Genomic DNA, 13188 nt, shown 5'->3' with positions numbered 1-13188 from the left:
CCCACCATAGACCTACACATCCTGGGGCTCTCTGCACATCTCCACATCTTAGTCTAAGGCTCTGGCGGTGCCTTAATCTAGAGGATTTTTCTTTTTTTTTGAGACAGAGTCTCACTTGGTGGCCAGGCTGGAGTGCAGTGGTGCGATCGCGACTCACTGCAACCTCTGCCTTCTGGATTCAAGCCATTCTCCTGCCTCAGCCTCCCGAGTAGCTGGGGCTACAGGCACACGCCACTATGCCCAGCTAATTTTTGCATTTTTAGTAGAGATCGGGTTTCACCATGTTAGCCAGGATGGTCTCCATCTTTTGACCTCGTGATCCACCCGCCTCGGCCTCCCAAAGTGCTGGAATTACAGGCGTAAGCCACAGCGCCATCAAGAGGAATTTTGAGCCTCAGTTTTTTTTTGAGGACTTAGGTTTGGGGACCCGGGTCTCAAGGATATCAGATATCTGAGTCCTTAGACTCCTTGTGCCCCGGCATTTGAGTCTCCGGGGAGGGTGGAGGCCTCCAGATCCCTGTGTCTCTAGGGTGCAGACGGTAGTCTCCAGGTCTACTGGTTCTCTCAGGTGCTTTGGTGCCAGGGGTCTGCGTTTTTAACCCCCTTAGTCTCAAGGGTCTGAGTCTCTGAGCGTCTGGGCTCCTGGGTTAGGTGAGAAGGATCTTTGGATCCTTCTGTTTAGATGTTTAGAGTCTGGGTCTCCAGCACACGCATCACCACCGCCCACGCGTGCGCGGAGTTCCGCTCCAATCTTCTAAGTCTGCTCTGCGGACGCGCCATCTGCGCCTTTTACACTAGCGACCAACCCCTGCCGTTTCACCTTCAATTCCCACCCGCAACCCCGCCTCAAAGGGCAGAAATCACAGGCCCTATAATCCCCTTAAAATCCTATAATAATCCCACAAAACCAGTTAATCAGAATACAACTACTTCGCCCATCCAGCAACCTGCAGGTGACAGCGCGCTGCCATGACAACGGTACACGCTGCTCCGCCGCGCCCTTCGCCTGCGCGCAGGCGCAGAAAGTAAATAGGTGGGCAGTGTACTTTGGGAGCAGCGGAAAGAGCAATGCAAGTGTTTCTGGGAGTTGTAGGCCAAGCGGGACCCGGAGCCGCAGGCGCATCCAGCGGCACTGTCGCATGGGCTTCTGGGAGTTCTAGGCAAGAAGGCCCCAAGACCTTATGGGAGTGGTAGTCTCTGAGTCACTTCCGTGCCAGGCTTCCGCGTGGTGGGCAGTGTGGGCGTCCCAGCACTGAGTTCTGCCCGGGTGAGTACTTCCTCCTGCGGTGGGTCAGCATGTGGACCCCAGCTCTTTGTTGCGGTGCCGTGGGAGGGTTGAGGGTCTCTCCGAGCGTAAGACGCCTCTGATTTCCCAGCGCCTGTGTCTCTGAGGCCTTGTAGCCAGGATTCCCACTTTGGACGCTGCGGTCTGGCCTGTCTCTTACCGGGCCACCCCCTTCCCCAAGACAGGATAAGACCATCTGCTTGCCCCCGCCCCTGTGTCACTATCTGCCTGTCCCCGCCCCCATGCCGCACATTATCTGTCTTTTGATAAGGCTGCAATCCAGAGGCATCCCTAGGGTCCGCGGCCGCTCTTCTGGGAGCATTTATTCCCTGATCCTACAGATATTTACTGAGCACCGACCCTGCGCAAGGCGGCGGGGACGAGGGCACCAGACCAACCCTGTCCCTGCCTTGAAGAAGCAGAGAGGCGGACCTGTCACTAGTGAAGCTAGTCAGGATCAGGGCCTGTATGGAGCTGCATACGTGCAGTTCTGGGGGCCCTGGTGGAGGCGCTCGACTCAGTGACTGGGGTCCATAAAGTCTTTGAGGGACGACGCTTAACATGCATGTCAAACCTGACGTGTCCAAATGGTATTACTGGTCTTCTCCCCTCACAAAATGGCCCCACCATCCCTCCAGTGCTCAGGCCAGAACCTCAAAGTTACCTTTCATCACTTTCTCTCATCATTGCCCCAGTCCCCAGTCAGTCCTAGACATGTCCTATGGGCTCCACCTTCAAAGTAGATCTGAAATTTCATTTCTTCCCACCTCTACTGCCACCACTCCTGTCTAGTGTGCTGACCTCTAGCCTTCTATCCTTGTCCCTTACAACAGTCCTCACCACACAGCAGCCAAACCAATCCCACTTTTTTTTTTTTTTTTTTTTTAATTTGAGACAAGGTCTGATTCTGTCACCCAAGCTGGAGTGCAGTGGTGCAGTCATGGCTCACTGCAGCCTTGACCTCCTGGGCTCAAGTGATCCTACTACCTTGGCCTCCTGAGTAGCTGGGACTACAGGCCTGTGCCACCAGGAGCAGCTAATTTCTTTATTTTTTTAGAGATGGGGTCTCGCTATGTTGACCAGTCTAGGAATCCTTTTAAAACATGTCAGATCCTTTTAAAACATGGCAGTACCCCTTCCCTCTTCAAAAAACCTCCCATGGCTCCCATCTCCTCCTGAATAAACCTAAAATTCCACATCATGGCCTATTAGGCTCTGCTCACTTGTGCAGCCTTGTCCCCTGCAAGGGTCTCCCTTCCTCAGGATGTGGACCCCCAGGACTGAGTGACTGTAGATTTAGGGGGTGAGGAGAGAGTAGTCCAGGGTGACATTATGTCCTGTCCTGCAGATGTGCTGGATGAAAAGTGGTGGCTGCTCTCAGAAGAGAGGGAACAGATGGGCAAGAACAGGTTTCTGCCTTTTGAGGAAGGTTGTCTGGGCACTTAGGGTCTGAACATCTGAAAGGTGCCGCAGCCATGTGAAGGACCAGCCAGGAGGGATATCTGAATATCATGATTCATAGGCGCTCACAAGAATGGAAAGAGGCTGGGCACAGTGGCTCACACCTGTAATCCCAGCACTTTGGGAGGCCAAGTCGGGTGGATCACTAGAGGCCAGGACTTCAAGACCAGCCTAGCCAACATGGTGAAACCCCGTCTCTACTAAAAATACAAAAAAAAAAAAAATAGCCAGGCATGGTGGTGCATGCCTGTAGTCCCAGCTACTCGGGAGGCTGAGGCAGGAGAAACGCTTGACCCTGGGAGGCAGAGGTTCAGAGGTTGCAGTGAGCCGAGATTGTGCCACTGCACTCCAGCCTGGGCGACAGAACAAGATTCCATCTCAAAAAATTAAAAAAAAAAATGTAAATCTTAAAAAGAATGGAAAGAGATGGGTGCTAGGCAGGACCTCCCTGGGGAGGACATGAAGAGGCCTCCCCAAAAGAGAATTGAGCAGGAAATCCAGGAGCACAGAATGAGTGAGTCAAAAGTGGGGGGAGGAAAGATTCCAAGGGTTGCTGCTCAGCTGTGACAGATGTGCCTGATGGTCACTGCAGATGGGTCCTGAGAGCTGCTTCTTGGGCCCAGTGGCAGGGAAGAGTACTCAGGGCAGAGGGAAGAGCCAGTGCCAACATCTGGAGCAGGAGCGTTCCTCAGGTGTCAGAGTAAACGCCATAAAGGCTGAAGGACAGGAGGTCAGAGAAACAAGGAGTCAGACATGTAGGCCCTCATCGGCCATGAGCAGTTATTATACTAAAGTGAGATGGGATCCAGAGGAGGATGCTGAGAAGATTCCGGGCATGATCCCACTGGCTGTTCTGTGAAGGAGTGTTTGCAGAGGAGGTGAGGCGGGAGCAGGAGACCTGTGAGGAGCCGCAGGCAACCGTCCAGGAGAGAGACAGACCAGACTAGGGTGCTGCTGTGGAGACGGTCATAAGTGTTTGGCTGTTTTGAAGCTACATTCAAACAGGATTTGCTAAATTTCCTTTAGGTACTTGGAGTTTGAAAAGGTGTGGACTTAGCATTGCAATTTGGTGCCACCCACTGGGAGCATGACAAGTGTAGTGAGAGAAAAAGCAGTCCAGGGTCCTGGACCCCAAAGCTTCTGGCCTGAGCAGCTGGAAGGGATGGAGCTGCTCTGTACTCCAGAAGAAGCCCGTTAGGTTAGAGGAATCAGGAATTTGGGTTTTGAGATGCCTATTAGACATCTGAGCGGCACTGGTCTCTGTCCTTATAGAAGTTAGAGATGGTAAATATATAGTCACATAAAATAAGTCCACACATTGTGGTAAATCCTAGAAGCAGCGTGACTTGCTCTGAATGGCAAGGAGGTGACTGCAGTAGTCCAGGCTGGAGGTGATGGTGGCTTGGGGAGGGGAACTGAGCCTGGGGAGTTTTTATGGGTTCACCAGGCAGGCAGGACCAAGATTTGACTGAAGGGTCGGAGTCTTGGCTGGGTGGGGAAGGATGAGGTAGGGAAGATAACAGATGAAGGTCAAAGATGGGCTGATCCCTGTCTTAATGAGGCCACAGAAGCTTGTGGGGGATTCTGATACCAGAGCAGGGTTGCGTTCAATCTTGGAGGCCCACACAATTTCTCACCCTCAAAATGGGTGCAACCCCAGCTGGTCTCCCAAGAGGTGTGATCCAGGCTGCCTGTGTGTTCCCTGGAGAAGGTGATCACCCTGCCTTATCATAGGATGCAATCAGAACCCATTCCTGCAGACCGTATCCCATCCTACAAAGTGAAATCAATTGGCCTTTCCTGTTTTCCACCTCCCCCTGAATACAGCTTCAGTCCCCTGGCCTCTCTCAGCCCTTAGAGTTATAAACCCCTCACCTCCCAAGCGCTCTTAACAGCCCTGGTGGCCCAGGCCAATGATATCTACCTTGTCCTTCTGATCAGGGCTGTAACAAGGGTGGCCTCCCTGGAGGTTGTGACAAAGGGTCCTTAATATACGCCCTCATCCCTCTGGACAGGATACAACCTAATCCTGGGTATAACCTGCTCGTCGCTCCCTCTCTTTACCCATGAAGTCAGCTTCTTAAGCTACTTCTTTTCGTGCATAATGGGCGCAATCCAAGAAGCCTTCCCTCAGGCGGTGGCTTCCTTACACCAGGACCTGATTATAACCATTCTGTCCCCAGCGCTAGAAGAAGCTACTCCACTCCCACACACGTCTCCCTGGTCTATTCCGGGCAGAGGTGCAATCCAGACAATCTCCCCGAAGGCAAGGACCCTGCAATCCGGAATCCACGTGTAACCCACCTCCTCTCTCTCCCTGTCTAGGAGAAGCCGACCCCTCCCGCAATGCCCGCCCCGCCGTGCGCCTCCTGCCATACCTCACGCGCCGCCCTCCGCCGTCCGCGCTCGGGCCAAGCGCTGTGCGGTGCCTGCTTCTGCGCCGCCTTCGAGGCCGAGGTGCTGCACACGGTGCTCGCCGGCCGCCTGCTGCCGCCGGGCGCGGTGGTGGCGGTGGGCGCCTCGGGCGGCAAGGACTCCACGGTGCTGGCACATGTGCTGCGTGCGCTGACGCCGCGCCTGGGCATCTCACTGCAGCTCGTGGCCGTCGATGAGGGCATCGGTGGCTACCGGGACGCGGCGCTGGCGGCCGTGCGGCGCCAGGCGGCGCGTTGGGAGCTGCCGCTCACGGTCGTGGCCTACGAAGACCTCTTTGGGGGCTGGACGATGGACGCCGTGGCCCGCAGCACAGCCGGCTCCGGCCGCAGCCGCTCCTGCTGCACCTTCTGTGGAGTGCTGCGGCGCCGGGCGCTGGAGGAAGGGGCGCGCCGCGTGGGAGCCACGCACATCGTGACAGGTGAGTACTGGCGTGGTGCAGAGCGGCACTCTCGGAGGCAGTGGGGCGCATGTACGGGCGAGGAGGTGGGGCCTGGAAGAGGACTCAGGCGCATGCTCCAGAAGCGGGTGAGGAGACCCTGGTGGCTTAACTCGAGGATCCCTGTAAGGAGATGCGGAAGTGCTCGTACTCCAGTTTGGGGCTGGGGCCCTTTGAAGGTTCAAGATGCTGGGGTGACAGAGGGGCCAGGCAGTGATCACAAAGGCTTTTGGGTCTTGGCCACCGTCTTGGTCTCCACAGATTGCCAAAGGGGGGGGAGGTGAAAGTCTCTGGAGATTAGATCTCTGGTTCTTTACTTATTTTTAAGTGTTTCTAACATGCTTGATATCTTACGGTCCACCTTTCAGAATCCAGCTCTGGCTCTAAAAAGTATCTCCATCTCTTAATTCCTTTTCTTGGTTGGCCTCCCCTCTTTGATACCTTTTTTTTTTTTGAGACAGTCTCGCTCCGTCTCCCAGGCTGGAGTGCAGTGGCGCGATCTCCGCTCACTGCAAGCTCCACCTCCCGGGTTCACGCCATTCTCTTGGCTCAGCCTCCCGGGTAGCTGGGGCTACAGGCACCCGCCACCATGCCCGGCTAATTTTTTGTATTTTTAGTAGAGATGGGGTTTCACCGTGTTAGCCAGGATGATATCCATCTTCTGACCTCATGATCCACCCGCCTCGGCCTTCCAAACTTTTTTATTCTCTTTCATCCATTCCTTCAACAAACAGATGCTAAGTTTCTGCGATATGCTGGATCCCAACTGTGGCCATACCAAAGTTCTTAACCACTCTGTACTTGTTTCACCCCGTCCCTAAAACAGGACTGTGAATGGTACCCAGTTCATAAACTTGTTATGACAATTAGATGAGTCAGTAGAAGTATAATGTTATCTATATTATAGTTATGTTACATAACCTGTATGATATAATATAGATTACACATTTTATACATGCTATTATCATCATCGTTGTCAGGCTAGGGCTGAAGAATACAGTTATGCACAAGTTTCTACCTTTGCATGGTTATCAGGTACAAGATTATAAACACTATACATGTTACTGACCATGTATGGACATGTTATAGACTATGTGTACACACAGAGAATTCTATGGCGTGGAAGGAGTGGGGTCAAGGAACTATTTTGAAATCTGAAGGCTCACGGTGAAGAGGTAAAGAGGGTAAGAATTGGGGAGTGGTTATTGGTCTGTGAAAAGCCAATCTGGGCTGCCCTAAGAAGTCCAGTGTGGGCCGGGCGCGGTGGCTCAAGCCTGTAATCCCAGCACTTTGGGAGGCCGAGGCGGGCAGATCACGAGGTCAGGAGATCGAGACCATCCTGGCTAACACGGTGAAACCCCGTCTCTACTAAAAAATACAAAAAAACTAGCCGGGCGAGGTGGCGGGCGCCTGTAGTCCCAGCTACTCGAGAGGCTGAGGCAGGAGAATGGCGTAAACCCGGGAGGCGGAGCTTGCAGTGAGCTGAGATCCGGCCACCACTGCACTCCAGCCCGGGCGACAGAGCCAGACTCCCTCTCAAAAAAAAAAAAAAAAAAAAAAAAGAAGTCCAGTGTGGCTGGAGCCCAGAAAGCAAGGGCAGGGGAGGCTGGAGAGGTGGAAGAGGTCAGGCCTTACCCTGTAGGCTGTGGTGGAACCAGTAAAAGTGACATGAAGAGAGTTTCACTTTGAAAAGCTGACCCATACCATGGTGAGGAACCTGGGTTGGAGGGGCAGGGACAAAGCCAAGGAGACCAGTCAGTGGGAAGCCAGCTGCGGTCATGGAGGTTAGAGATGATAGCTGGAGAGAATCAGCACACTCAAAGGATAGGAAGGCAAAAGTAGTTCTGAGTCTGTTGTCTGCCACCGTGCTAGGGTCACTGGCTCTGGGGAAGGCTTACTGAGCTTCATTCACTGGTGTGGCCCTTTCCTTACTGAGGAACTTTGGAGAAATCCCTAGATCTCTGTGATTGAAAATGGGAAGAATAATCCTCTCCATACAAGAACAGGCAGTGTATGAAAAGAATGAAATGCTTGAGCCGGGCACAGTGGCTCACACCTGTAATCCCAGCACTTTGGGAGGCTGAGGCAGGCGGATCACAAGGTCAAGAGTTCGAGACCAGCCTGGCCAACATGGTGAAACCCCATCTCTACTAACAATACAAAATTTAGCCAAATGTGGTGGCAGGTGCCTGTAATCCCAGCTACTTGGGAGGCTGAGGCAGGAGAATTGCTTGAACCCGGGAGGTGGAGGTTGCGGTGAGCTGAGATCGCACCACTGAGATCACACTAGCCTGAGTGACAGAGCAAGAAAAAGAGAATGAGAGACTGTCTCGGGTTTTAAAGTTAATTTGATAGAATAATTGTACTTCTAAAAGTAATGAAGGCTTCCAGAAAAATCCCTAACTTGAAAGGTGATTTTTACCCTTTGTTTATACACTCCATTTTCAAAGGCATAGTATAATAATTGTTGTAATAATTATTATAAAATCAGGAGCTCTTGAGTGGGTTTGTAATGACAAGGTGTGGAGCAAATCCAGTCTCCCCTAGTTAATGTGGTTTACAACTTTAAATCAATAAACATTTAACCAGAATACGTTTGCAAACATGCCTGATCTCAAGGTCACGGGGCTGGGCAGGTCTTTGGAAGGTAACCATTACTACAAACACAATTAGAGCCAAGTTCTTGGGGGATTTTTACCATATAGGTCAGGCCTCTCAACTTCGGCCCTATCGATATTTGGGGCCAGATAATTGTCGTTAGGGAGCTGTCTTCTGCGTTATAGGATTTTAGCAGCATCCCTGACTTCTACCGACTAGATGCTATTTAATAGTAGTGCCCTACCCCCAACCTGACAACCAGAAATGTCTCCAGCCATTGTCAAATGTCTCTGGGGGAGGGAAGGAGGGCAGAATCATCCTAGATTGAGAACCACTGATACAGACTCAAGTACAACTTGACAAGACACAGAACAAGAATAGCTTCAATTTCATGGTGACCAGTGTGTAAATATTTCTGTTATTTCTTTTTTTTATTATTTTTTAATTTTTAAATTTTCATTATTTTTTTCTCACTGTTATTTCTAAACAAAGATAACATAAAAACACTGCAGTGATTACGGGGTGGTGGCTCATGCCAGTAATCCCAGCCACTTTGGGAGGCTGAGGCAGATGGATCACTTGAGCTCAGGAGTTCAAGACCAGCCTGGCCAACATATGGAGAAACTGCATCTATACAGAAATACAAAAATTAGCTGGGTATGGCGGCACACACCTGTGGTCCAGCTACTCTGGAGGCTGAGGCGGGGGGATCACTTAAGCCCTAGAGACGGAGGTTGCAGTGAGCTGAGATCGTGCCACTGTACTCCAGCTTGGGCACTAAAGCGACACCCTGTCTCAAACACACACACACACAATAAAACAAAATGAAAAAAACATAAAAAACTACAGTCTATGTTGTCAGAGGCTCTGTGTCAAGAATCATTTGTTTTCTCTGGCTGCTGTAACAAATTACTTCAAATTTCACAGCTTTAAACAACACAGATTTATTATCTTGCAGTTCTGGAAATCAGAAGTCTGGGAAGTCTTACCAGGCTAAAATCAAAATGTCAACAGTGCTGCGTTTCTCCTGGAGGGTCTGGGGCAAGGGGGTCCATTTTCTTGCCTTTTCCAGCTTCCAGAGGCTGCCCACATTCCTGGCTGGTCCCTTCCTCCATTTTCTTTTCTTTTTTTCTTTTGAGAAAGAGTCTTGCTCTGGAGCCCAGGCTGGAGTGCAGTGGCACGATCTCGGCTCACTGCAACCTCCGCCTCCCAGGTTCAAGAGATTGTCATGCCTCAGCCTCCTGAGTAGCTGGGGTTACAGGTGCCTGCCACTATACCCTGCTAATATTTGTATTTTTAGTAGAGATGGGGGTTTCGCCATGTTGGCCAGGCTGGTCTTGAACTCCTGGCCTCAGGTGATTCTCCCTCGGCCTCTCAAAGTGCTGGGATCACAGGCATGAGCCACTGTGCCCGGCTCTTCCTCCATTTTCAAAGCCAAGGATGATAGGTTGAGTCCTACACCGTCTCCATCACTCTAATCTTACTTCTGTCCTCACACCCTCATATGCAGTAGGCGGGTGGCAAATGAGGTACCCCCAAGTTCCCCAGGGAGCTTGTGTATGTTCCCCTCTGGATTCCTGCCCTGTGCACCTCCAGCCACCACCTGGCTACACCACAGTGCCCAGGGGTCTCCATGGCCCCGTCTCCCTCTCCCGGTCTCTGGGTCCTGGCTGTACTACGGTGCCCAGAGGGGCGCCATAGCTCAGGCTCCTCCTCCCCACCTCTCTCTGGGTCCTGGCTGCCCACTATGTTCAAAGGTCTCCATGGTCCTCTCTCTCCCTTTTCTGCCTCCCCGCTCCACTCTAAGGGTCTTTGTGATTCCCTTGAGCGCACCTGGATAGCGCACCAGACTGTCCCTGTTGTAAAGTTAGCTGATTAGCAGCCCCAATTCAACTTGCAACCGTAATTCCCCTTTGCCCTGCAACCAAACATACTAACAGGTTCCCAGAATTAGGCCACGGACTCCCTAGGCGGTGGGGCAGAAAGCAGCCTGCCTACCCCACCAACTCTCTTGAGAATCTTGGTTAAGTGCCTAAACGCCATTCTGATTTTTGTGTACAGTTTGAATTGCGGTTTTAACGGAGGCTGATAAGGTTATTAGCAGCATAATGCACTTTTACTCCCTATATGAAAGGGCAACTAGCATAAGGTCCACTATGCAGTAGGCGGGTGGTACATGAGGGCACCCCCATGTTGTGCCAGGGGAGCTTATGTTCCTCTTTGATTTTTTGTTGTGTCCACCTCCAGCCTGCACCTGGCTGCTTCACGGTTCCCACGGGGGTCTCCATGGCTCGCTCTCCGCCTCCCCGTCTCTCTCTGGGTCCTGGTTGCCCACAGTGCCCTAGGGGTCTCCATGGCTCTCTCTCCTACTCCCTGTCTCTGGATCCTGGCTGTTGCACGTTGTTCGGGGGTCTGTCTCCATGGCTTGCTCTCCCTCTCGCCGTCTCTCTCTCGGTCCTGGCGGCCACACTGTGCCCTGGGTCTCCGTGGGTCTCTCCTCCCAGTCTCTCTCTGGGTCCTGGTGGACCCCTGGTTCCCCGGGAGGTCTCCCTGACCAGCAGCGCCCTCCGCGCCCCACCTCACCCGCTCCCGTCTCTCCCCACCAGGTCACAACGCCGACGACATGGCGGAGACCGTGCTCATGAACTTCCTGCGGGGCGACGCGGGGCGGCTGGCCCGGGGCGGGGGCCTGGGCTCTCCAGGCGAAGGGGGCGCCCTGCCGCGGTGCCGCCCGCTGCAGTTCGCCTCGCAGAAGGAGGTGGTGCTGTACGCGCACTTCCGCCGCCTCGACTACTTCTCCGAGGAGTGCGTCTATGCGCCCGAGGCCTTCCGTGGTCACGCCCGGGACCTGCTCAAGCGCCTAGAGGCAGCGCGGCCGTCGGCGGTGCTGGACCTCGTGCACTCGGCCGAGCGCCTGGCGCTGGCCCCAGCCGCGCGGCCTCCACGCCCCGGCGCCTGCTCCCGCTGTGGGGCCCTGGCCAGCCGCGCGCTCTGCCAGGCCTGCGCACTCCTGGACGGGCTGAACCGCGGCCGGCCCCGCCTGGCCATCGGCAAGGGCCGCCGGGGGCTGGACGAGGAGGCGACGCCGGAGACACCCGGGGATCCGGCCCGGGTCCCCACCTCCAAGGCCATCCCCACCTTCTAGTGACTTCGGGCCTCCTGCCGGGATCTGACGCCCCGCGGTGGGGGTTGCCTGTAAATGACACTGTGAATAAACCTGTTACCTTACCCTTGCCTTCCATGTGGGGTTGGGAAGGAGATGGGGATCCGTTGAACTGAAACCCTGAAGAAACTGGGACCCCAGACTTTGCGGTCTCAGGGAGGAAGGGTCTCGAGCTGGGCTTGTGGCTCTGAGGGAGGAGGGGGCTGGGGGACCATCCTGGGTCTGAGAGAGGAGAGGGCCAGGGCTAGGCCTAGAAGAAGTGGGGCTGGGGACCCCAGGCATCTGTGGCTGAGGAAGGAGGGCCTGGGGTCGTGGACTCCTGGGTCTCAGGGAGGAGGGTACTGAACACCTTGTGATTCCTGAGCGAGTGGAGGTTGGTTGAGGACCTCCTGCCCAGTGCCTCTGCTGGTTCTGGGTGCACTCAGGAGAGTCTTGACCTGATGTTTCCTGTTCGCCCGCAGTGGGGTAAGCAGAGTGACATGACTTGATGGACACACACCATTCATAGCCCCCATCACGATGCCTCCCTTCCAGCGCTTCGTGTGCAGTGCACGCTGCACCCTCATTTCGTCTCCACCTCACTGGAGTGAGGCTACGGCCTCACTGGCTGTAGCCTGAAGCGGTAAATGGCCCTAAGACACCCAGTCGGAAGGGGTCACACCGAGGGCTCCCTCCAAAGCTCTCGAGGATCGAAGATCGTGGAATTGGCCCTCCCCCACCCATCCCCTCCCGAATCTCTCCTGGTATCTCTGTCATGGGTGAGGAGGGGCTGGATGGGTTCCCCAAACCTTGGACTCTGGAAGCAGGGTTGTGAGCCTGTCGGTGACTTAGCCTCTTTCATCTCCCATTTCTTCTCTGAAAATGGAGTCAGGCCCCTTGCCCCCCTCCCCTGCCTCCCGCTCCCCGCATTAAGGCACCATTGGGAGGAAGCGGAAGATCAGAGAAGTTGAGGTGCTCCATAAATGGTGACCACTTGGACTTGGTCGTTCATGTTACTGTCTGGCCACCAGGGGGCGCTGGGCTTCAGGGTTGCTGTCCTGTAGGTACCGGGAGATGGTGAGAATCTCAAGCTTCCTAGGGAGATGATGCTCTCAGTCCCACCTCCAGGACTTGTTGGGCTGGCTTCTTGTCAGAAATGCCCCTTCTTCCCATCGCTCTGCTCAGATCCTCCAGGGTCCTCCTGGAAGGCTTCTCAATTCTCTCCTCCCACTTCCCAACCCTGGGCTTGGTATTCTCCCAAACCCCTGCTTCTCAGTCCTGTCCTCACTGTGTGGCCACCCAGACTTGGGCTGAAGGGCAAGGACTAGAGGATTCACTCAACACATGTGTATGAGCACCTCCTTTGCATCAGGCACTCCTCTGGGTTCTAGGAACATGGCAGCGAGCAGGAGACAAGTCCCTGCCCTCATGAAGTTCAGTCTGGGGGAAATGGACAGTAAGCACATCAATATGTAATGTCAGGTAGTGATGGATGCTACAAATTAAAAAAAAAAAAATGATGAGAGACAGAAAGACTCGTATCCATAGGGGTCAGGGAAGGAAGGGCCTTGGAGGACGTGACGTTATGCACAGACCTGCAGAAGCAAAAGAACAAAGCTTTGAGCCATATGGGGGAGTAGCTTTCCTGGTGGAGGGAACTGCCAGTGCCAAAGCCCAGAGGTGGGAATCAGCTTGCAAGTGCAGGGAACAGCAAGTCCAGTGTGGCGGGAACAGAGTGGGTGAGGAGGAGAATAGCAAGAGATTAAATGAGCCAGTAAGCAGGGATGGGCCATGCGTGGTCTTCTGTTGGCGAGAAAGACTTGTATTTTA

At 53.8% G+C, this 13188-nt stretch overlaps 1 protein-coding gene across 1 annotated transcript; it reads left to right on the top strand.

Annotated features, from left to right (window-relative positions):
• Positions 1 to 1121: 1121 nt before the first annotated feature.
• CTU1 (cytosolic thiouridylase subunit 1) lies at positions 1122 to 11444 on the top strand. The gene is made up of 3 exons (XM_033224279.1): positions 1122 to 1267; positions 5072 to 5600; positions 10823 to 11444. Exons 2-3 carry the CDS (start codon positions 5093 to 5095, stop codon positions 11359 to 11361), a joined length of 1047 nt encoding a protein of 348 aa, XP_033080170.1. The 5' UTR covers positions 1122 to 1267; positions 5072 to 5092; the 3' UTR covers positions 11362 to 11444.
• Positions 11445 to 13188: the final 1744 nt, after the last annotated feature.

Source organism: Trachypithecus francoisi, unplaced genomic scaffold (genome assembly GCF_009764315.1).
Source record: "Trachypithecus francoisi isolate TF-2019V2 unplaced genomic scaffold, Tfra_2.0 Lachesis_group12, whole genome shotgun sequence".
Classification (NCBI taxonomy): Eukaryota; Metazoa; Chordata; class Mammalia; order Primates; family Cercopithecidae; genus Trachypithecus; species Trachypithecus francoisi.
The sequence above is the reverse complement of the archived record's forward strand: the minus strand, read 5'-3'. Positions and strand labels throughout refer to the sequence as shown.

Bases quoted from the DNA above. Each gene is read 5' to 3' on its own strand.
- CTU1 (XM_033224279.1), top strand. From the start codon at position 5,093: ATGCCCGCCCCGCCGTGCGCCTCCTGCCATACCTCACGCGCCGCCCTC. The intron at 5,601-10,822 runs GTGAGTACTGGC...TCTCCCCACCAG, and splicing joins AGCCACGCACATCGTGACAG to GTCACAACGCCGACGACATG.